The 25011-nt window shown below is 43.5% G+C and overlaps 1 protein-coding gene across 1 annotated transcript in view; it reads left to right on the top strand.

The window, feature by feature from the left end:
- phactr3b (phosphatase and actin regulator 3b) overlaps nt 1-23834 on the top strand; it is a 166266-nt gene extending 142432 nt beyond the window's left edge. The window contains exons 9-13 of the mRNA XM_034167497.1: nt 3463-3518; nt 12274-12335; nt 13429-13569; nt 22241-22317; nt 23305-23834. Coding sequence (XP_034023388.1) covers nt 3463-3518; nt 12274-12335; nt 13429-13569; nt 22241-22317; nt 23305-23320 — 352 coding nt within the window. The 3' untranslated portion in view covers nt 23321-23834. The remainder of the gene's footprint in view (nt 1-3462; nt 3519-12273; nt 12336-13428; nt 13570-22240; nt 22318-23304) is intronic.
- Nucleotides 23835-25011: the final 1177 nt, after the last annotated feature.

Raw genomic sequence — 25011 nt, 5'->3', positions numbered from 1 at the left:
TGATTCAGGATTTGGATCATGGTGGGCATGATCTCTGCAGACCTCACATCCTGTGAGTGCCGCGCTCCATTTAGCACATTGATTCCAATACTGGCCCGTCTGTGGCCCCGTTTCCTAAGTCCTCAGTGGCCCCAGTGGTCTCAGCTGAATCCAGACAGGACAGCAGCCTGTGTCCATGTGTTTTCTTCATTCTCACAACATTTAGGGGCTTGAAGTGTGTTTGTTTGTTTTGTGGTAGGGGCATGGTGTGCATGTCCTTGACCTTCTTCAGCCACTGGGGTCCTCACCACTGAGGCACCTGTGTACTGGACCACGGACAGAGAAACGCACCGCGGGGCTAAAATGTCAACGCTGCCTCACAGTGTGAGAGATACTCCTGGCCTTAGGCTCTCTAAGAAGTGGAACCTGGGGGACCTGTGACCGTTGCTTTTTTTTTTTTTTTTTTTTTTTTTTTTTTTTTTTTTTTAGGAACTGAACTCTCTGTACACTATATTGAACCCACTTCATGGGTCCACAGTCTTTACCACTTGATTGTTTGGTCTCACTTGGTCACAATGACCGCTGGGCTTTATAAGAAGCTGGATGCTTCTCTTGTATGTTCTTTGTACTTTGGCTATTTGTAATTTGTTATTGGTAGTATGGTAAAAGCAGATGCCTCCCCCCCCCCCCCGAGTCTGGTCTGTTTCCAGTCTCTTCCTATAATCAAAAAACAGCTGAGAGAGGTTTTTCTTCCCGCTGTTGCCAGTGTGCTTGCTCAGTTAGATTTTACTCGTGTGTAGCACCTTGAGGCAACTTGTAATGTGATTTGACACTATATAAATAAACTGAGTCAGATTAAATTGACTTGTTTGACACACAGGCAGCATAGTGGTTTAGTGGTTAGCACTGTTGCCTCACAGCAAGAAGGTGATGGGATCGATTCCCACCTGTGGCCTTTCTGTGTGGAGTTTGCATGTTCTCTCCATGTTTATGTGGGTTCCCTCTGGGTGCTCCGGCTTCCTCCCACATCCAAATTGTCTATAGTTGTGCATGCAGGTGTGAATGTGTTTGTCTGTCTATATGTGACCTTGTAACAGACTGGCGTCCTGCCCAGTGACTGCTGGGATAGGCTTCTCGAGTGCTGCAATCAGGGCATCTATTGATTCACATCACAGCATTATCCACAAAGTCCGTCAGTATACCTTTACTCACCAACAAAAGTTGGTGGTTTCCAGAATCTGACCCAACATCTGGTCCATGCAAGCACTGACCAGTGTACACACCCCTGAGGAACACCAGAATTCACTGGGAAAAACTCAGAATCTCTGTCTCCTTTCAGCACTCACAGTATCTGTGTGAAGGCTGGCTAGAGGCAGAATGAGCCCAAATGCCGTCCGAATGAAAATTCGACTTAGACTCCGGCAACATCGAGCCGCATTCAAAAGCCTCAGACAGCTGTCTGTAGTTCACACAGTCGGGCACAGTCGTCCGGACTCTCCTCCTGTGTGTGTGTGTGTGTGTGTGTGTGTGTGTGTGTGTGTGTGTGTATATATATGAAAACTTGCAACAGTAGATGAAATACTTATTTGCCTCACTGTATAAATGTTGTCATGACATTATGATATACGAGTATTTAAAATAATCTCAGCTGATGTGTTCATATAAATGTTGATCTGAATACAAAATATGTAAGTGTGAAAAACAGAGGGTGTGAAAAACAATGACAGGGCATGGAAACGAGAGAGAGGGTGTAAGAAAGAGAGGGTGTGAAAAACACAGAGATGGTGGGAAAACAGAAAGAGGGCTGGAAAACAGAGAGGGCGTGAAAAACAGAGGGTGTGAAAAACGATGAGAGGGCATGGAAATGAGAGAGGGTGTGAAAAACAGAGATGGTGGGAAAACAGGGCTGGAAAACAATGAGAGGGTGTGAAAACAATGAGAGGGTGTGAAAAACACAGGGCGTGTAAAACAGAGGGCGTGTAAAACAGTGAGAGGGCATGGAAATGAGTGAGAGGGTGTGGAAAAGAGCAAGAAGGTGTGGAAAAGAGCGAACATGTTCTGTGTTTCCTTATTCTACAAATACAATATGTTTAGCTTCTTGACATTTGCATTAACAAATGTCACTCTATCAAATTAATGCCAGAATTTATATTCACTAATACAATACTAGAAATAAATGTTGCCTTGTAATGTTAATTTCAGCGTTCTGTAACTTCCTGAACCTCAATAGCTAAGAAGTCATTACAAAGCTGCAGGAGACCACCTGGACAAAATCAAACTCTGCAGACATGCTGCTGCTGCAATTAATTCTGTGCCTGTCACTTTAAATGAGAGGACCTGCTGCACAGGGCCTCTGTGGACGTGTCCCACAGAGAATGTCCAGATGTTCACTTGTAGCATTTAAAACATACAAGACACAGAATTTTGAAGGATTTCAATCATGTCACACATGAAACCCAAACTATCTATCAATGCAAAGTGCAGGAAAAACAACATATGACCCCTGACCTATGTACAATTTGTACATGTTCAATAGAGCTCCTCTATCAATCAGTCAGTCTTTAATAGTATTTACGTTGTACGTGGTTAGTGCGCTTGGTTTCAGTATGGAAGGTTCCGGGTCCAAACCCCACCCATGCCACATTTCTAATGTGGATTTGTGTCAGGAAGGACATCTGGCATAAAACGTGTGCCAAATCAACATGCAGATCCACCTAGAATCTGCTGTGGCGCCCCCGAGTGCAAAGAAGGGAGCAGCCGAAGGGTCTTACTGTTACTTTTAACGGCATGTGCAGGTGCGTGTGTGCGTACATGAGCTTTTAACAAGAGCAGAAGTTAGCGTGCATGCTGACGTCCACAAAATGCCTTGTAAATCACAGAATGTGACTTTTTAACCTCTTAAAATAGGTCCAAGGTTAGTCTTCTTTGAACTTGTCTGAGGTCTGTCCCCCAAGAATGTTGTGATCAGGGCTGTGAGCTGTGATCAGAATGTAGAACAAGGAACAACACGTGTTTTCTTTCATGTGGACATTGTTATCAAACTGCACACTGTGTGTGTGTGTGTGTGTGTGTGTGTGTGTGTGTGTGTGTGTGTGTGTGTGTCAGAGAAATGCGTGGGGGAACCTCCTGTGTGGTCAGATCAGTGCAGCCTTGTCCTTGGCCCCGCCCCCTCACTCAGCTGTCAGCCCCGCCCCCTCGCTCAGCTGTCACTCCGCTGTGGAGCGGACGCTGTGCTGCTCTCAGATCAGCTCACCGAGCGCTCAGCATCACCAGCAGCTTCTGTCCAAACTTGGCTCCTCGGTGAATTCGCTGTTGTTCGCTTTAAGGGCTTTTGTTCTGATGTGGAGCCCAGAATGTTGTGACTATGGAATCAGTGCGGCTGGGAGGCGCTGCGTGCACACTGGTTGTGCGCTCAGTGTGCTGAGGAGTCCCACACAGGAGGACTAACATGGTCCAGAACCAAATCCTGGTGTTTTTCCGCAGGAGACTGAGCCAGAGGCCGGCGGTGGAGGAGCTGGAGAGCCGGAACATCCTGAAACGTGAGTCCATCAGCTTCGCCTTCACTCATTCATTCTGCATGTGTTCACACGTTTCTTTGTTCCACGCTTTCAGCAGGGACTTTATAAAAGTTTGTACTGTTTGTTCATCATGATTCATCTTATTTTTATGTCACAATTTGGTCTTTTCATTTCCAGATCAAATTTATTATTATTATTATCGTCTGTTTTGAGGACAAACGTTTGTTAATGATTCATTGAAATGAACTCTCAGGATATTTGGTGCAAATCTTGTCTGTGAAACTAAGTGGCTGCAAAAGTGATCATGTTTTTTTTTAATTTGTGACAATCACCACATTATAATGTGGTTAATTTGTCAATGAAAAGTTCCAAATATAGTTTTGGTTCCAGCTTCTTACGAATTGTTTTTGGAGGAGTTTATGTTTTAGCCTCTGTTTGTCTGTTTGTGAACAGCCTGGAGCCCAGACTTTTTTCATATATCATTATGAAATTCATACTGAAGATTCATATCCTGTCAGTCAGGAAAAATCTTGGAAAATTTGAAAAATTCCTCTTTTTAACATTGAATGAATTTTCAAAAATTTATATCTCCATCAAAAAAGATAAAAAAATTTGTTATGTAGGATGGTATCCTTTAGCGACTGACAAAGTTTGATCCAGATCTGATCCAGATTACAGATTTTGTGCCCATTTAAATATGACATTGAAAACCCCATTTAACGTATATTTTACATTATATCTTAATCAAACTTGTCCCAATCACTCTTATATTTGAAAGTGAGGTGCAGACTGGACCTCACTATCACCTGACAAGGTTTAATCAGGATCTGATCCAAATTGTGGATTTGAATTTCATTTTGAAAAGCCCATTTGGTGCACATTTTGCATTAATATCTTAATCAAAAGTGCCTCACTCTCATTTTTTTCTGTCCTGGATTTACCTACACCACCAAAACTGGATGGAGATTCCAATTTTATGCGTGTTTGTTTTCCAGTTATCAGCTGGAATCCAAGTGCAAAAAATTATTTGAAAAAGAATTCAGAAAAGAAAAAAAAAAAATCTGACACTACCACAGAAAACACTCAAGTTCATGAACTAAACACATCCTCCTGACAGCTGATCACATCTAATTTATCTTTTGAAAAGACACTTCTAACAGGACTTTGACCTTGAAATTTTTTTCCCAGGTAAAATTTTGTGGAATTGGAAACTTGTGTTGGTGGAGATTTGCGCTCTACAGGCGCAGTGCTCTAATTTTTTTATTCTATTTCTCCATAAATCAATCATTTGTTTGTTGTTTGCCTGTTTTTGGACGTTTTGTGGGACAAAACCAATTCATTTGAAACGGTCACTTCAGGACACTATGACGGCCATTTTTGCACTTTTTTTATATTCTTGAGGAAATGATTAAATATAATGATAAAGTCGATTCTGGAATTCCTGGCCGTGTTGAAGTGTTAGTTGACTTAAGCGATACACTTCTGGACGTAAATAAATCCGTTCTCCGGTGACTTATAACGGATGATCGCTGATGATAATGAAAATAAAACCCTCACCTCTGAAACCACCAGAGAATTAAACACAGTTCAGTTCATATTGACACCAGTAGTGTGTGTATACTTTAAAGCAGCTGTATTTGAGTTATGGTCAGGAGACAAACACTGCTGTTTCAGAATCAAACTACTTCCATTAAAATTTGGACATGCTAATTAGTGCGTTGCTTTGATGTCACTAGCATCATTTGATCTTAAATCTTAAAAGGATTCTTAGGCATTTGAAGGTGTTACATTTTCCCCGTGCCGCTCTGTGCGTGCCTGATCCCGTTAAATCTCTGCAGAGAAGCAGAGTCGTTCCTGATTCATACGTGGAGCAGGTTTCTCCCCGCAGACCTGGAGCATCATGAAGGATGTCTGGAATAAAAGGTGTTAAATCCCAGTGCGCATCTCTACCAGCTCTGCTGAGACGACCCCGAGCAGCCGGACAGCTGAGAGCTAAAAAACACAAACCCCGTCTGTGTTTACACCCGCCGTCAGTTTGTCAGCAGAGAGACTCAACAGCCCGTCCCTCAGGTTCACAGGAACCAGGTCAGCTTTAAGATGGAAGAGCGTGAAGTCATTTTGTAAGTTGAGACGTGCACTCGATCAAGTGTCTGGTTGTTCAGGCGAGAATGACACGCTGACATGAACTGAAGTGACCTCTGTGGCCAAACATCAGCATGATGATGTCAAATAACACGGGCCACATGTGAGGCTTCAGCAGCTGTTCATCTGTGTCAGACAGGCGCCATCAGCACACGCAGCTGCACGGAAACGCCTCCTGACGACAGGCAATACTCTGGGACACGCCTCCTGACGACAGGCAACACTCTGGGACACGCCTCCTGACGACAGGCAACACTCTGGGACACGCCTCCTGACGACAGGCAACACTCTGGGACACGCCTCCTGACGACAGGCAACACTCTCTTCAGCCTGTTGTCAAAATGTAAATAACTGAGTCATGAGTTCCATTCATCCAAAGAATGGAGGCACAAATTTACTCTTATATCCTGGTCAACAGCCCCGCTGATGTTTGGTTTAAAATGTAGAATCATCGATTGTGGTTTCTTGTTGCACTTAATAAGTGCAAATCCAGTGGTGGACACAGCTAACCAAGTTAGCTTCAATAATAGTTAATCCGCTAACTGAAAATGTATCTTTTATAAAGCTAAACTGATAAACCCCTCAAAAATTTAGCAGAAGTTACAGAAAAAAGCTAATCTGATAACCTCAGTATTGATTTCAGTACACTAGCAGCTACTGACACAACAATGAACCAGCGTAACAACAAACCTTTCTCTCGGCAAAAGAGACCTTGTGACTGAGGCGGACGAGTTAAAATAAAGACAATTTCTCTTTACACCATAATGACTCGCTGGCATATCATGCAAGTCATCAACAGACATACCGTTTTAATTTATGGTTAAAATTTTAACCAAACTAATTCCAGACAAGTTATTTAAATTTCTCTTTGTATAGTGTGCTGAAAACTCTTGTGAATATATTCTCTGGGTTTGTAGATGTTGTTACTGTGTTTGTTTTATGTAAACATCCCAGAAGCTCAGGTTCAGTCAAAGTTTTCAGGGTCTCTATTGGCCAGTAGGTGGCAGTGTTCATGGCAGTATTGGCCATATCCCATAATCCTTTGCACACCAGAGAGTTGCTGCAGCCTTTTATTAACGCGATGAAAAGCATAAAAAATTACAATTGTCGTCATGTGGATTCTCTGTGCTGTTTACACTGCAGCAACTCTCTGCCATGCAAAGGATTATGGGATATCTCAGAGCGAACACTGCCATCTAATAGCCAGTAGATGGCAGTAGAGACCCTGATAAATTGCTAAAACAAATATTCCAAATAATCCGTGTCTGCTATGTTTAATCTGCGTGGAATTTAATAAACGCAAACCGAATTTCAGACATCTTATATATATTACTCTGGAACAAATACAAACAGTGTTGTAAAGTACAATAAACAGGACGTTAAAGAGTAAAGAGGAAACTATCACAGCTCACACAACCTGAGCTTCTGGCATAAAACAAACACAATAACAATGTCTATAAACCCAGAGAATATATTCACAAGAGTTTTAGGCACAATATACAAGAGTTTAATGCTGTTGTCCATGTGCAGTGGTTTAAGTGCAGCCTCATCAGAGCATCTCAATGCATTTGTGAAACATTACCCATAATGCACTACAGCATGTGTGGTCCAAACACTAAAACCTTCCAAATTAGTGCATTACTTTAAAACTAAAACATATAGCTGATATTTTCACCTTATAAAACCCAGATGTGACATTAATTTAAATAACTTGTCTGGAATTAGTTTGGTTAAAATTTTAACCATAAGTTAAAACTGTATGCCTGTTGATGACTTGTGTGATATTCCGACGAGTCATTATGGCGTAAAGAAAAATTACTTTTTTTTCTTTTTGCTTCCTTTCTCTCCTGTAACCAGCTCTCTTCTGCCTGCAGAGGATAGAGCTGTATGTCTGCTAGGAAACATTTAACAGGTAGGTGCTAAAATCTTTGACTTCAGACTTCACAAATGTTTTTTAACATTTAATTTAATTTAGCTTTATTCGCTATTCCTGCAAAAATATGTTAGGGGTCTAAAAATTATCGGACCTAAAGCTATCGGAAGCTAATTGGTCTGATAATGAAAACATTAACTTAGATAATTAGCGATTTTGATTTAAATTCCAATTTTATTTTCATTTATATCGTGCCAAATCACAACAAAGCTGCCTCAAGGTGCTTCACACAAGTAAGGTCTAACCTTACCAACCCCCAGAGCAGCAGTGGCAAGGAAAAACTCCCTCTGAGGAAGAAACCTCAAGCAGACCAGACTCAAAGGGGTGAGCGGTTCGTGGATTACCAGAACTCTGCCCACCACTGTGCAAATCTTGATGTATGTGTCTCAGTCAGTGGCGGCTCCAGAGGGTTTTTTTTTTCTCTGTGCCAGGAAAAGTACTTACAAGGAATTCTGCCAAGGAATTCTGTTTGTTTGTTAGCCTGTTAGCAGGATGACTCAAAAAGTAATGAACGGATTTCAGTGAATTTGGCATGCTGATACGTTATGTTCCAGGACATAATGATTCAGTTCTGGATGTGATCAGGAATATTTTTCTGGAACTGAGATCCAGAAGAATGTTTGGCACATTGCAATGTTTAACTCAAACCTTTGTTTTATATTATGTTCATGTAATTTTTCAATTGATCTGGAATATATTATGGATCCAGAAGTATGTTAGAGATACAGCAACACTGAACTGAAAAAGATATGAATGGATCTTGATGAATTTTTTTTTAGCATATAGTTGAATCCATAGGAAACCAGGATTGGTGCTTGATGCCAACTGCAGGTGGCTGTGGGTAATATGTAGCAGTGGCAGAGGTTTGTGCTCTCTGAGTATCATTGAGTTCTTAATTTGATTCGGTTTCAGTTCTGATGTTGGGAACAGCCAAGAAGTCTTCCATTAACAGCAGTGTGGGTACTCATAGAGCACAATATTGTCCGGGTGTTTTTTTGTTTGTTTGTTTTTCAGCCTATGTTGATTTTCCCAAATCATTTGATTCAGTTGGTGAGACTGCTCTCTGGACATCTTGAGGATTTGTGGGATCCCCAAGAATTTACCGGGCATCATAACCAGCCGATACACAGATAATGTGAGTGCCGGACGGAACTGGGACAGAAACTCAGAATTTCTCCCCCTTGAAAACCAGTGATGTGTTCTGGGTCCTACACTGTTCAATGCTTACATGGGTGTTGCTTGGGGTTATGAAAACCAGCAGCTTCACTGCTTTTGTTGGTGAGGAAAGGCTTATTGATCTTGGCTTCGTGGACCATGCTGTGATCGTGAGGAATCATTGGACGCTCTGAGAGAGGACTCTGAGTGTCTGGGTTTGAAACTGTCCTCAATCAAGACAAACATTACAGTACCCAAACATTACTGTAGTACGTGCTAGATGTAAGTGAGGAAATAGTAGGAGGACATACTAAGGTGCTGCCATCTTATCTGCCCTTTGACCTGCTGTGGCAGACTTTTTTAAACGGTTCCTGAGCTATTTTTGTACAATGCCATGGATGATTGGATACGGTTACTGGTTTCATGTGTTGCTGTTGTCCTCTTTGAATTTTCCCATAAAAGGTCTTCTTTGGTTACCAGGCTCCAGCTGCATCATGGGATATTACACTGTTGTCCTTTTACACACTATGGAGGAAGAACATTATCTGGGCACTGCTCAGCTACAGTTGTATACAAAAGTTTGGGCCCCCCTGATGATTTCCATGATTTTCTTTTATAAATCATTGATTGTTTGGATCAGCAATTCCAGTTAAATATATCATACAGCAGACAAACACAGTGATATTTGAGAAGTGAAATGAAGTTTATAGAATTTACAGAAAGTGTGCAACAATTCTTTAAACAAAATTAGGCAGGTGCATAAATTTGGGCACCCCAACAGAAAAAAATACATCAATATTTAGTCAATCCTCCTTTTGCAGTAATAACAGCCTCTAAACGCTTCCTATAGCTTCCAATGAGAGTCTGAATTCTGGTTGAAGGTATTTTGGACCATTCTTCTTTACAAAACATCTCAGGTTTGTTGGTTTCCGAGCATGGACAGCTTGCTTAAAATCACACCACAGATTTTCAATAATATTTAGGTCTGGGGACTGAGATGGCCATTCCAGAACATTGTACTTGTTCCTCTGCATGATGCCTTAGTAGATTTTGAGCAGTGTTTAGGGTCATTGTCTTGTTGAAAGATCCAGCCCCGGCGCAACTTCAACTTTGTCACTGATTCATCAACATTGTTTTCAAGAATCTACTGATATTGACTGGAATCCATGTGATCCTCATCTTTAACAAGATTCCCAGTACCTGCACTGGCCACACAGCCCCACAGCATGATGGAATCACTTCCAAATTTTACTGTAGGTAGCAAGTGTTTTTGTTGGAATGCTCTGTTCTTTTTCAGCCATGCATACCGCCCCTTATGTCCAAATAACTCAATTTTAATTTCATCAGTCCACAGCACCTTATTCCAAAATGAAGCTGGCTTGTCCAAATGTGCTTTAGCATATCTCAAGTGACTCTGTTTGTGGCGTGTACGCAGAAAAGGCTTCCTCTGCATTACAGCATCATACAGCATCTGTTTGTGCAAAGTGCGCTGTATAGTTAAACGATGCACAGAGACACTATCTGCAGCAAGATCATGTTATAGGTCTTTGGAGCAGGTCTGTGGGTTGACTATGACTGTTCTCACCATCCTTCACTTCAGCTTATCTGAGATTTTTCTTGGCCTGCCACTTCGGGCCTTAACTAGTACTGTGCCTGTGGTCTTCCATTTCCTCACTTATGTTCCTCACAGTGGAAACTGACAGCTGAAATCTCTGAGATAGCTTTTTGTATCCTTCCCCTAAACCATGATGTTGAACAATCTTTGTTTTCAGGTCATTTGAGAGTTGTTTAGAGGCTCCCATGTTGCCACTCATTAGAAGAGATGCAAAGAGGGGAAACATTTGCAAATGGCCACTTTAAATACCCTTTCTCATGATTGGATTCACCTGTGTAAGGAGGTCAAGGGTCAATGATCTTACCAATCCAGTTTTGTGTTCCAGTAATTAGTGCTAAATGTATTCAAATCAATAAAATGACAAGGGTGCCCAAATTTATGCACCTGCCCAATTTTGTTTAAAGAATTACTGTAAATCCTATACAATTCATTTCACTTCTCAAATATCAGTGTGTTTGTCTGCTATATGATATATTTAACTGAAATTTCTGATCCAGACAACCAATGATTTATAAAGGAAAATAATGAAAATTATCAGGGGGGCCCAAACCTTTACATACAACTGTACCATGAAATACCTACAGAGTATTTGGACACTCTGGAGTGCGCATACGGCTTTCTGCCTCTGATATAGTATGCCAGTATGAGTATTCGGATACAGGGTTTGATCTAGGCTTTCACTGACTTCCTGGATTCAGTCATCAGAAGTGACATTCATGTCTCTGGGTCCTCGAGTTCTCTGGTGATCGAGAAACACCTGGGAAGCCCTTATGGAATCATGAGGTCGCTGGACAGAGGTGTTTTCTAATCCTGATATCTTTACAGGAGAACGACGGTCCAAGACTTTAGGGTCCTGGTGCTAACTGACTTACCGTATGGTTGTGAGATTTGGACACTAACCAGTGACCTAAGCTGTGGACTGGATGTCTTTGGTACCAGGTCTCTTTGGAGGATCTTTGGGTACAGCTGCTACTTAGGGAGATTCAGATGAAGAGTACCACTGGCATGGTGAGGAAGTGTCAGTTTAACATTTTGGACACATAGTCCAGTTTTTTCTGCATGATCCAGAATGCAGGTGCCTCAGTGTGGAGGAGGAGACCAGCAACTGGAGAATGTCAAGAACACACCCACATTTCAGCTGGCTGTGGCAGATAGATGCTTGTTTTGGAGAGGCAGAGAAGGACCGGGCCGTCTGTCTGGGCGGTTGCCATCCAGGAACCAAAGCGGTTCTGTGGGGGTGGTGGATGTGGTCTTTGTTTCTGTCTGAACTGATACTTTGATGAGTCTTCAGTGGTTACAGTGAAGTCTTCGGGCTGTGTCCACCAGGACACTTTGTCCCACCAGAAGTGTCTGAGACACTTTGGCTGCTGTGACCCAGAATATCTGCAGAAGTAAAAAAAAAAAAAAATAATAATAAAAATGGTGTGATGAGACAGAAAACTTCATGTGGATTAATTTAAAAGCATCAATCAAAGCGTAGGGACGACGTGTCGCTCACGGCCTTGATGTAGATTTTCTGTCTTTATGGCCTCTCAGGCTGAACTCAGTTGCCGCAATCACACATGGCTGCCATGGAAACCGTCTGTCTGACAGAGAAAGTCTGAATCAGAGGCTGAAAACAAAATTTAAATGATAAATACTGGCTTTTTTGTGGGATCTTCTGGGAGTTACGGCACCATCAAACCCCGCCCACTCCTACTTATGGTCTTTGTCTGGTGATCTGCTCTGATCCGAGTCCTGACCTGAGTCTTGATGATGAGGATGATTAGACCAACGAGCTGTGTTAAACACGTGAACATCTCCACAGGGTTCAGATATTCCTGAATAAAGTCAGTCCTGAGCTTTGATCCACGTTTGGTCAGTTTAGCTGAAGGCTACAGATCTTTGTCTCATGCTCTGGTTAAACTTTGTTCTTTGTTTTTGTTCAACAGAGAGAAATGACCAGATTGAACAGGAGGAGCGGCGGGAAATCAAACAGCGGCTCAACAGAAAGGTAAACGCCCGCGTTATTTATTCTGTCAGTTTGTGCATCGGCACGGTGACAGTCAACTCCACACACGCCACTCTAAATCATCCGTCTTCTGTCCTCATCACTTCTTACTGTGTGGTGATTTCTTTTTTAGCCATTAGAGGTCAGTGTTGTTCTGTGGGTTTATCTTGTAAGATGAAAAGCAGTTACCTGTAATAATAATAAAAATAATGAATGATTCCTGGTCTAGACAAGATACTTTGTCTGCTTCAGCCCAGTCCACCCAGCTGTACACAGGAACCACACTTGGTACCAGACTGGGGAAGTATCCCATCCAGTGGGAGTCAGAAGCTCTTCACGCTATGGAATCTGGGGATAAACACGGACTCCAGCAGTCCCTGGTGTCTGTATACATCTTACTTTCTTCTGTAATCATGAAGAAATACAAACACTATGGTACTGCAGTAGAGTGCATGTGTCTGGAGTAGGCAGCTCTCAAAATATGAGTGATGGTGCAAGAAGACCAAGACCCTGCACAGCTCTGAAGTAGTTCTTGACTGGAGACCCTGTCCATCCTGAAACTTCTCTCTGTTGCATCAGTCAGCAGTTATACAGCTTCATGCTGGAACAGATAAAGATTTTATTCCAAAGATGATGTGACACTTAAGCTCCAGTTTGACAGAAGACACATGGGAGAGTCCAGCCTAGATTTAGTCTGGTTTCTTATGACTGTCCTGGTCCTGGTGGTTGTGGTTTATTCTTCATTATTAGCTGAAAATGAAGGTTTCATTAATATGCAGCGTATCTTCTTAGTACAGATGGTGCATCAGGATGCTGTCAGTGTTCACAGGGTTAGGAATTGCCTCGGAAAGTCATGAGACTGGTTTGGGTGGGTTGATCAGTTGGAGTAACTGGTAACCATGGGGGCCCACCACTTGAGGGCGCACTTGCAGACTTTGGTGCCGTTAAAACAGCCCCCCCCCCCCCCCCTATGTTTCCAGATAAATATGCAGCAGAGTGTTGAACTTGCTGCTCTTTGGATTCATTACTGAGCTTGTCTTAATGAGAAGCTACCATTTGGGGCTTTCCTCACTTTGACCTTCCTTTGCTTCTGCAGCTGAACCAGCGGCCGACTGTGGACGAGCTGCGGGACAGAAAGATCCTTATTCGTTTCAGCGACTACGTGGAAGTGGCCAAAGCTCAGGATTATGACCGGCGTGCCGACAAGCCGTGGACCCGACTGTCAGCTGCTGACAAGGTACCTGCAGACGTTCTGTGGTACTGCCGGACCTGCAGGCCGGCTTTCTGTCCAACGACACTGTTTGACAGCCGCTCAGAGATGTCTACGTCACAATCTCCTGCAGGCAACTTCACTTTATATGTAATGTCCTGTTGCTGTCTTTAAATCACAAGAAACCTGTCTATGGTCACTATTCCAAAACAAACACGACGCCATGACACAGAAACATGGTTTTTCTTTTGAATGCTTCAGAAGGATAAATAATGTTAATTAGATCTGTGCAGCGTGCACTCACTCTCTAGGTGTTCTCCGGGTATTCTCCAGGTATTCTTCAGGGGTTTTCTATGTGTTTTCTAGGCATTGTTCAGGTATTCTCAAGGTGTTCTCTAGGTGTTCATCAGGTGTTCGCTAGATGTTGTCCAGGTGTTCTCCGGGTGTTCTTCAGGTGTTCGCCAGGTGTTCCTCAGGTGTTCTCTAGATGTTCTGCAGGTGTTGTCCAGGTGTTCTTCAGGTGTTGTCAAAGTGCTTGCCAGGTGTTCTCCAGGTGTTCTGCAGGTGTTCTTCGGTGTTCTCTATTTGTTCTTCGGGCGTTCTCCGGGTGTTCTCCAGGTGTTCTCTGTGTTCTCCAGGTGTTCTTCAGGTGTTCTGCAGGTGTTGTTTAGGTGTTCTTCAGGTGTTCTCAATGTGCTTGCCAGGTGTTCTGCAGGTGTTCTGTGTTCTCTATGCGTTCTTTGGGCGTTCTCCAGGTGTTCTTCAGGTGTTCCCTCAGTGTTCTCTTGGTGTTCTTCAGGTGTTCTCTATGCGTTCTCCATGTGTTCCCTCTGTGTGCTCTTGGTGTTCTCTATGTGTTCTCCAGGTGTTCCCTCTGTGTGCTCTTGGTGTTCTCTATGTGTTCTCCAGGTGTTCCCTAGGTGTTCTCTTGGTGTTCTTCAGGTGTTCTCCAGGTGTTCTCTTGGTGTTCTTCAGGTGTTCTCTTGGTGTTCTTCAGGTGTTCTCTTTGTGTTCTTCAGGTGTTCCCAGCATCCTCATGCCGCTGACACATTGTGATTCTTCTCATCTGGATGTGAATAAACCTTGTGTTATTTGCATGCCCCTGATCATCAAAGCTGTTCCAGACAGAATTATATTTTCACCTAGTATGTCCCTCCATCCCTAAACGTTTTGTTTCTGCACAGTAACTAAAGAGGACCTGAGTGAAAACCATAAAACCATAAAATTTTATTACAGAGATTAGAGCATGCCATAGGTATTAAAGGCACTGCGCTGCGGTGGTTTGAATCATATTTGTCTAATAGATTACAATTTGTTCATGTAAATGGGGAATCTTCTTCACAGACTAAAGTTAATTATGGAGTTCCACAAGGTTCTGTGCTAGGACCAATTTTATTCACTTTATATATGCTTCCCTTAGGCAGTATTATTAGACGGTATTGCTTAAATTTTCATTGTTACGCAGATGATACCCAGCTTTATCTATCCATGAAGCCAGAGGACACACACCAATTAGCTAAACTGCAGGATTGTCTTACAGACATAAAGACATGGATGACCTCTAATTTCCTGCTTTTAAACTCAGATAAAACTGAAGTTACTGTACTTGGCCCCACAAATCTTAGAAACATGGTGTCTAACCAGATCCTTACTCTGGATGGCATTACCCTGACCTCTAGTAATACTGTGAGAAATCTTGGAGTCATTTTTGATCAGGATATGTCATTCAAAGCGCATATTAAACAAATATGTAGGACTGCTTTTTTGCATTTACGCAATATCTCTAAAATCAGAAAGGTCTTGTCTCAGAGTGATGCTGAAAAACTAATTCATGCATTTATTTCCTCTAGGCTGGACTATTGTAATTCATTATTATCAGGTTGTCCTAAAAGTTCCCTAAAAAGCCTTCAGTTAATTCAAAATGCTGCAGCTAGAGTACTGACGGGGACTAGAAGGAGAGAGCATATCTCACCCATATTGGCCTCGCTTCATTGGCTTCCTGTTAATTCTAGAATAGAATTTAAAATTCTTCTTCTTACTTATAAGGTTTTGAATAATCAGGTCCCATCTTATCTTAGGGACCTCGTAGTACCATATCACCCCAATAGAGCGCTTCGCTCTCAGACTGCAGGCTTACTTGTAGTTCCTAGGGTTTGTAAGAGTAGAATGGGAGGCAGAACCTTCAGCTTTCAGGCTCCTCTCCTGTGGAACCAGCTCCCAATTCAGATCAGGGAGACAGACACCCTCTCTACTTTTAAGATTAGGCTTAAAACTTTCCTTTCTGCTAAAGCTTATAGTTAGGGCTGGATCAGGTGACCCTGAACCATCCCTTAGTTATGCTGCTATAGACGTAGACTGCTGGGGGGTTCCCATGATGCACTGTTTCTTTCTCTTTTTGCTCTGTATGCACCACTCTGCATTTAATCATTAGTGATCGATCTCTGCTCCCCTCCACAGCATGTCTTTTTCCTGGTTCTCTCCCTCAGCCCCAACCAGTCCCAGCAGAAGACTGCCCCTCCCTGAGCCTGGTTCTGCTGGAGGTTTCTTCCTGTTAAAAGGGAGTTTTTCCTTCCCACTGTAGCCAAGTGCTTGCTCACAGGGGGTCGTTTTGACCGTTGGGGTTTTACATAATTATTGTATGGCCTTGCCTTACAATATAAAGCGCCTTGGGGCAACTGTTTGTTGTGATTTGGCGCTATATAAAAAAATTGATTGATTGATTGAAACTGGCTATCGTCCTTATCCAGTATGGACACTGCGGGCGCCTTCTTGATTTACCCAGTAACTAAACAATACCTGGTTTGACTGAATCCACTTCATGCTGGTGTTTTGTGGAAGACTAGAGGAAGGTTCCTTTTAAAAATGGGCTCATTGCACCACCTATCAAATGTAAGGTGGCATTCTTTCGCTATAGAAATAGACCGTATACCATCTTTAAAGCACCGGTCTTTCTCTGTAAAACTGATTTCCAGACTTCATTATCAGCTGTACTCTGAAACCAAACACCAGCTTTACTTACGGGAGCCGGGCGGTGGATGGGCGTATGACACTCTTTGTGTTGTTGTGTTATTTTAAACTTTTATCGAACTTTTAACAACCACAGTCTGATCGGCTGGAAGTTCACTAGCACTGGCACATCAGTGGCAGGGAAAGAGAAAGAACGCTTTCCCCAGATTTCTGAGCCTGGTCAATACCAACCTACTGCCCAAAACGACGGCACCAATGATCGATCCTCCACATCATACAATTATAATTTGGTTTAACTGACAGTAATTTAGTAGTTTTGGAAACCTGATTCCATTTTATTTCAGTTTTTTTATCTCTTCCCACCATCCCGCAGACTGCAGCTGAAATCCTTGAAGGTGAAGTTTGATATTTTTCAGCCTCAGATTTATTTTAGATGCTTTGATGTTCTTTTTCCGGCAGGACAGAAGTTTAATAGGTGCCATTAATATTTAGAATAAAAACACCACAGCAGCAAGCAGAAGCTAAGCTAGTTAATGTTACTGGGTGGGACAGTAACAACTCTATACTATAACAGACTATAACTCAGTAAACCACTTCTTGTCACTGTTGAACAGAAGTGCCCGGTTGAACAGACCACTTCAGTGTGGAGCTAAAAGTGCACATTTACCTCACTAAACATAAATTAACCACTTAAAACCGCTGATTATACACAAAAACTGTGTTTATACTGGACAAAGCCTGCATGACGTCACCCGCAGGTAGAGACCCGGAACAGCCAATATGAAGCCGGTATCTGGGCGTTGCCATGTTGGTAGCAGCGCTGATTCTGGCTCCATCACGATGAACCCATATACGGATAAAGGGGTGGAGCGTGTGTTGCTCCATTTCTGACAAAGAAGCCTGAGCATGCCCAACTCAGCCACATGGGGTGTGTAGCCAGTACATTCTGAGTGCCGGTCCCAAGCCCGGATAAATGAGGAGGGTTGCATCAGGAAGGGCATCCGGCGTAAAACAAGCCAACCCAACTATGCAGACTAAGAATCGAATTTCCATACCGGATCGGTTGAAGCCCAAGTTAACAACGTCCACCACCGGTGCTGTTGCCCAACAGGGTGCCGGTGGAAATTAGGCTACTGCTGGGTGAAGACGACAAAGAAGAGGAGGAGAATGTTTCCACAAACAGCGGGAGAAGAAGAAAACTAGAAGGGTGAAAATGAGAGTGGGGACTTTGAATGTTGGTAGTATGACTGGTAAAGGGAGAGAGCTGGCTGATATGATGGAGAGGAGAAAGGTAGACATATTGTGTGTGTGTAAGAGACCAAGTGGAAGGGAAGTAAGAGCAGGAGCATCGGCGGTGGGTACAAGTTGTTGTACCATGGTGAGGACAGGAAAAGAAATGGTGTTGGGGTCATTTTAAAGGAAGAGTATGTTAAAAGTGTGTTGGAGGTTAAACGAGTGTCTGACAGGGTGATGAGTGTGAAGTTGGAAATTGAAGGGGTGATGATGAATATCATCAGTACATATGCCCCACAGGTAGGTTGCGAGATGAAGGAGAAAGAAGATTTCTGGAGTGTGTTAGATGAGGTGGTGAAGAGTGTGCCCAAGCATGAATGAGTGGTGATAGGAGGAGACTTCAATGGGCATGTTGGTGAAGGGAACAGAGGTGATGAAGTAATGGGTAGATATGGTATCAAGGATAGGAATGGGTAAGGACAGATGGTAGTTCATTTTGCAAAAAGGATGGAAATGGATGTGGTGAATACCTGCTTTAAGAAAAGGGAGGAGCACAGGGTAACATGGGCTTGAGTCCAGAAGATCATGGGTTCAAATCCCCGAAAATCACTAAGGGCCCTTGGGCAAGGCCTTTAATCCCCTATTGCTCCTGGTGTGTAGTGAGCGCCTTGTATGGCAGCACCCTGACATCGGGGTGAATGTGAGGCATAATTGTAAAGCGCTTTGAGCGTCTGAAGCAGATGGAAAAGCGCTATATAAATGCAGTCCATTTACTATTTAACATATAAGAGTGGAGGAAGGTGCACACAGGTGGACTGCATTCTTTGTAGGAGATGCAAGCTAAAAGAAATCAGAGACTCTAAGGTGGTGGCAAGGGAGCATGTCATTAGACAGCATAGGATGGTTGTTTGTAGGATGACTTTACAGGTAAAGAAGAAGAAGAGAGTGAGAGCTCAACAAAGGATCAGATGGTGGAAGCTGAAGGAGGAAGACTGTTGTGTGAAATTTAGCGAGCAGGTGAGAGAAGCACTGGTTGGAGGGAAGCACTTTTTGGACAATTGGAAAAGTACTGCAGATGTGGTGAGGGAGACAGCTAGGACAGTACTGGGTATGACATCTGGACAGTGTAAGGAAGACAATGAGACTTGGTGGTGGAATGAAGAGGGCCAAGAAAGCATAAGGAGAAAGAGGTTGGCGAAAACATTTTGGGATAGTTGGAGAGATAAAGAAAGTAGACAGGAGTACAAGGAGATGCGGCGTAAGGCGAAAAGAGAAGTGGGAAAAGGAAAGGAAAAGGCATATTGCGAGCTGTACAAGAAGAATAGTAAGGAAGGAGAAAAGGACTTGTACCGATTGGCCAGACAAAGGGACAGAGCTGGAAAGGATGTGCAGCAGGTTAGGGTGGTAAAAGATGCACATGGTAATGTGCTGACAAGTGAGGAGTGTGTGCTGAGAAGGTGGACGGAATATTTTGAAGAGCTGATGAATGAAGAAAATGAGCGAGAGAAAAGGCTGGATGATGTGGTGAGAGTAAATCAGGAAGTACAAGAGATTAGCAAGGAAGAAGTGAGGGCTGCTATGAAGAGGATGAAGAGTGGAAAGGCAGTTGGTCCAGATGACATTCCAGTGGAGGCATGGAAATGTCTCGGAGAGATGGCAGTAGAGTTTCTAACCAGATTGTTTAATAAAATCTTGGAAAGTGAGAGGATGCCTGAGGAGTGGAGATGAAGTGTTCTGGTTCCTATTTTCAAGAACAAGGGTGATGTGCAGAGCTGCAGTAACTAAAGAGGCATAAAGTTGATCAGCCACAGCATGAAATTATGGGAAAGAGTAGGAGTAGTAGAAGCTAGGCTTAGAAAACAGGTGAAGATCTGTGAGCAGTAATGTGGTTTCATGCAGAGAAAGAGCACTACAGATGCAATGTTTGCTCTGAGAATACTGTTGGAGAAGTACAGAGAAGGCCAGAAAGAGTTACATTGTGTGTTTGTGGACTTAGAAAAAGCTTATGATAGGGTGCCAAGAGAAGAGCTGTGGTATTGTATGAGGAAGTCTGGAGTGACAGAGAAGTATGTTAGGGTAGAGCAGGATATGTACAAGAATAGTGTGACAGCGGTGAGATGCATAGTCGGAATGACAGACTCATTCAAGGTGGAGGTGGGATTACACCAAGGGTCAGCTCTGAGTCTTTTTATGTTTGCAGTGGTGATGGACAGGTTGACGGATGAGATCAGACAGGAGTCCCCATGGACTATGATGTTTGCAGATGACATTGTGACCTGTAGTGAGAGTAGAGAGCAAGTTGAGTCTAGTCTGTAGAGGTGGAGATACGCTTTGGAGAGAAGGGGAATGAAAGTCAGTAGAAGCAAGACTGAGTACATGTGTGTGAATGGGAGGGAGCCCAGTGGAATAGTGCAATTACAAGGAGTAGTAGTGGTGAAAGTAGATGAATTTAAATATTTGGGGTCAACTGTTCAAAGTAATGGAGTGTGTGGTAGAAGAGAGTGCAGGCAGGGTGGATTGGGTGGAGAAAGGTGGCAGGAGTGATTTGTGGCTGAAGAATATCAGCAAGAGTGTAGGGGAAAGTTTACAAGACGATAGTGAGCATAGTATGTTGTACGGTTTAGAGACGGTGGCACTAACAAAAAGACAGGAGGCAGAGCTGAAGATGTTGAGATTCTCTTTGGGTGTGACGAGAATGGACAAGATTAGGAATGAACATATCAGAGGGACGGCTCAGGTGGGACGGTTTGGAGACAGTCAGAGAGGCGATATTGAGATGGTTTGGACATGTGCAGAGGAGGGACCCAGGGTATATAGGGAGAAGGATGCTGAGGATGGAGCCACCAGGCAGGAGGAGAAGAGGGAGGCCAAAGAGCAGGTTCATGGATGTGCTGAGGTAGGACATGCAGGTGGTTGGTGTGACAGAGGAAGATACAGAGGACAGGGTGAGATGGAAACGATTGATCTGCTGTGGCGACCCCTAACGGGAACAGCCGAAAGACAAAGAAGAAGAAGCCTGAGCATGCCCCTTTCTTTGAGTCAGAACCAGCTAAGCTAACAGGTTAACCTCAGTTCAAGTGTTTATTAAATCATATTCTTGGACACTGTGCAGTGGTTTTTCAAACAGTTTACTTTGGTGTGGACTTCACAAGTTATGAGCCACTGATCTTCTCCATAATCTTGCATTAGCAGGGCCAAGCAGATGAAGCTACTGACAGCTGCTAATAGTGCTGACACAGTTAGCATACAACATAGTTTCACTCAACACGAATATTTCAGCAGAGATGTCTTAGATGATCCGTTTCTTTGTTTCACCACACAACAAAACATATTATTCTCGGTGTTTGTCATAAAATGCTCCAGAGCAATGAGAGTCGGGCTGGGCACAGCAACTGTCACTCAAAGCAACCACGCCCCTAATTATGCATACCTTTGTCTTAAATTACCAAACTAAGAAGTTAGGAAAAAAAAATGCACCCCTGTACAGTTGTCATGGAGGCGGAAACTATCTATAGAGACCAAACTGCTTTTTGTACCAGGCTGTAAACGTTTATTTCTGCTCTAATTCTGTACATTTTAATATGGACTTGAATGGAAACTGCTCGCGTTTGGAACCAGTCTCAAGTGTTCAGTCAACTTTTTCTTCTTCTTGGTGGGCTTCGTCTATTAATTATTGGTTATAGAATTAGCAGCTTACCTTAGCCAAGCTATCCTCCTCCTTCGCTGAGTCCGCTTGTAGTGGCTCACATTATGTTCTGAGGAAATATTCTGGTGAGGTGCCTTTTGTGAGTGTTGCTTCTGCCAAAGCCAGTTGCTATAACATGTCCATTCTCAATTTTTTTTTAGCTCCATGTCTCAACTCCCTAAGCCAAGAGCATTTAAGGTTGTGTTACAACTACAGGCACAAAAACACAAGCTATCATTGAGGATACCTGTGACAGTTGGACTCAGACTCACAGGCAGTACAGACAACATTGTAAGATTTTAATGATTTATGGGAACCAGCACTGTGTAGAAACATAAAGTTCAATAACAAAGTGGCTATTCTTACAGCCGCCGTAATCTTTTGCAAGCTTTATATTCTTATGATTTCGATTGCACTTGCACAGTCCACACGGTGAAGCTCAGGGTCGTGGACTGTGGAGGTGTAGACATCTCAGTGAAGCCACAACCAGTCGAAAAAAGCCTTGCTGTTTCCCAATTTTAAAGTGCATTCTGCATTGTTGGCACAAAGGGAGAAGACGAATTTAGAGATAGGACACATGTGCGACCAAAAGCCATAAGAATAGAACGTCGGCAAACAATTCCAGCGGTCGCAAGAATAGCCACAGCCTTTAAGTCACCATCACTGTCAGATCCCAGATAGTCTTCTAAAATTCACCAATAAATGTGTTAATGTTTGGAAAGACCGTTGCCTCAACAGGTTCTCCTTCTGAGGGACCACCTCAGCGCGTACAGCAGCACGCCTGGGCTGAGGTTTGTTTTTCTCTTCCTGCAGGCAGCAATACGGAAGGAGCTGAACGAGTTTAAAAGCAATGAGATGGAAGTTCATTCTTCGAGCAAACATCTGACAAGGTCAGTGTGACCGCCAGCAGTCAGGTTTTCTGTCAGCTAACAATTTCACAGAGGTGTGACATTGTGCAAATTTAAAGATGAGCTTCAGCCAACATTTTCACATCAGTGAGTTCACACCCTGAAGACTCGGGCTAACTTTACATCAAAGAACTGCACATTTTTACACCAACTTTCTGATTTATTGACTGTATGCATGCTTTCATGTTGTTCTCAGGCTGTATGTCCACTCGGTGTCTGTTCGATTTTGAAAACTATACTGCAAGAGCCCACTAGGTGGGGCTGCTGGATGCTTTTATGGATGTTGTCCATCCAAGTAAAATGGTCCATAAAATACTTTGATGCCAGTAAAGGGTGGATTGTCCTCTCTGGCTCAGTACTCCAGTTACTTCCCCAAGTGGACGGGTTCAGTATCTTTGGGTCTTGTTTACAAATGGGTAAGATTGAGGGTGAGATCAACAGACAGACTGGTGCTGCATCTGAGGTCCTGCAGATGCAGCAACAGTCTATAGTGGTGAAAAAAGAGCTGTGCCAGAAGCTCATGAGCTTTGAGTACTGACCGAAACAAGGTCACAGATACAAGCGGCGGATGTGAGGTTCCTCTGTCAGGTATCTGGACCTACACTCAGGGACAAGATGAGGAGGATTAGTCCAGGAGGGACTCAGTACAGCTGTTGCTTCTGAGGTGAGGTGGATTGGCCATCTGGTGAGGATGCCCCCTGAGGTCTTCCAGGCATGTCCCACTGGAAGGAGGCCCTGGGGAAGGCCCAGGACATGCTGGAGGGATCACATCTCCCAGCTGGCTTGGGAACACCTTGGGATCCACAAGGAAGAGGCTTGGCTGAGAATAGGAAAGTGTTGGACGAGCTGCTCAGTGTGTTGCCACCACAAACCGGATTGGGATAAGTGGCAGAAAATGAATGGATGAAAAATACTTTGATGGGAACATTGTAGCCCATGCTCACATATACCCTCTTCTGCCTTTTGTAGGTTCCACCGGCCTTAGCAGGGTTTCTTCTGTGAAGAGTTGCTGCTGTTTGGTTCCGTCAAGTGAAGACCTCACACAGTCTTCCGAAATGCTGGCCCACAGTCAGTGGGTGTCCTGATATTTGGGTCCCGTGAACCTTGGAGGCTATGTCTCTTGAAACGGAGCTACCAGACAGAGGATGTATGCACCAAGCTCCACTTCTGCTCAGAGGAATAACTTTGCAACCCTCACGTCATCTTTTCAAAGGAGCAGCAAAGTCATGGTCACGTACTCGCCAGAGTAAATAAAGACCAAAGAGACTGTTTTGAAAGTCGTCCTTTTTGATGCCACATGGGGGAAAATGTGCATGTGACCAAGTCACCCAGTCCCACTACAGTGTCAGTCATCACCTCCCCAAACTGTGTCTGGATCCACTGATCCAATCTGAAGTTTTATATCGACTGTGTAAATGTTCTTGAACTGAAATCTTGTCAGAAATCCCTTTGTAAGCACTATTTGTTGTCTGCAAAATACAGTTTTCAGTTTGTAAGAAGCTTGGACTGGGTGCAGTGTTATTTCTGTGTTCTTGTTTCAAAATGTTCTGCCAACAGATGATGTCTCAAGTTTGGACGTCGGCACCAGTCGCCACCTTCCAGGCGAGAGCCTTCACGCTCTCCAGTGACTTCTTTTTCAGGGCTGAAAATCCAAACAGGTTTCCACCTTCATCTCTTGATGTGCTTCCCTCCAGTGGAAGGCAACAGCAGAGATATTCTCACAGGTGCTGAGCTCAACAAAGAATTCTTTGATGGCTGGAGTCACAATCCTGAGACACACACACACACACAAAACTGAAGCCAACAAAAGTGTATCTGTATGTGGTGAAAGTGTTGGAGTTGTTCAAAGATTCACTGAAGTCAGCAGTGACATTTCATGTGTCTTGGAGCCTTAAAATTTAAAGACACTTGGTCAGTGACAGACGTCCACTGACCTAATGTCTTTGTGGAGAATGATGGTCCAAGTCTTGAAGGGCAGCACGGTGTCTTAATTGGACTGTATTTATATAGTGCTTTTCCATTTGTATCAGACTCTCAAAGCGCTTTACAATAATGCCTCACATTTACCCCGATGTCAGGCTGCTGCTATACAACACGCTCACTACACACCAGGAGCAACTAGGACTAAGTACCTTGCCCAAGGGCCCCTAGTGATTTTCCAGTCAGGCTGGGATTTGAACTGAGGACCCTCTGGTCTCAAGCCCAATGCCTTAACCTAACTAGACCATCACCTCCCCCTTAGTGGTTAGCACTGTTGCCTCACAGCAAGAAGGACATGAGATCGATTCCCACCTGTAGCCTTTCGGTGTGGAGTTTGCATGTTGTCCCCGTGTTTGTGTGGGTTCCCTCCGGGTGCACCGGCTTCCTCCCACATCCAAAGACACGCAGGTTAGTTGGACTGGAAGCTTGATGATTGTCCAGGTCTCCCTTGTAAAAGAGGTCTCGGTCTCAATGGGACTAACCTGGTTAAATAAAGGTTAAATTATGATCCTGGTGCTCCTTGTGAGACTTGGACTCTAATTATAGATCAAAGTTGATGACTGCAGGTCTGTGGTATTTGGTCTCATTGAAGGATCCTTGAGTACTACCAGAATCACTTTGTGTCATAGTTTCTCACTCAGCACGTACTTGCACTGAGAGGAAATGTCCAGTGTGGCACTATAGCTATTTTTGTGA

The sequence above is a fragment of the Thalassophryne amazonica genome, chromosome 3, assembly GCF_902500255.1.
Source record: "Thalassophryne amazonica chromosome 3, fThaAma1.1, whole genome shotgun sequence".
Classification (NCBI taxonomy): domain Eukaryota; kingdom Metazoa; phylum Chordata; class Actinopteri; order Batrachoidiformes; family Batrachoididae; genus Thalassophryne; species Thalassophryne amazonica.
This window is presented reverse-complemented; position numbering and strand designations above follow the sequence as displayed.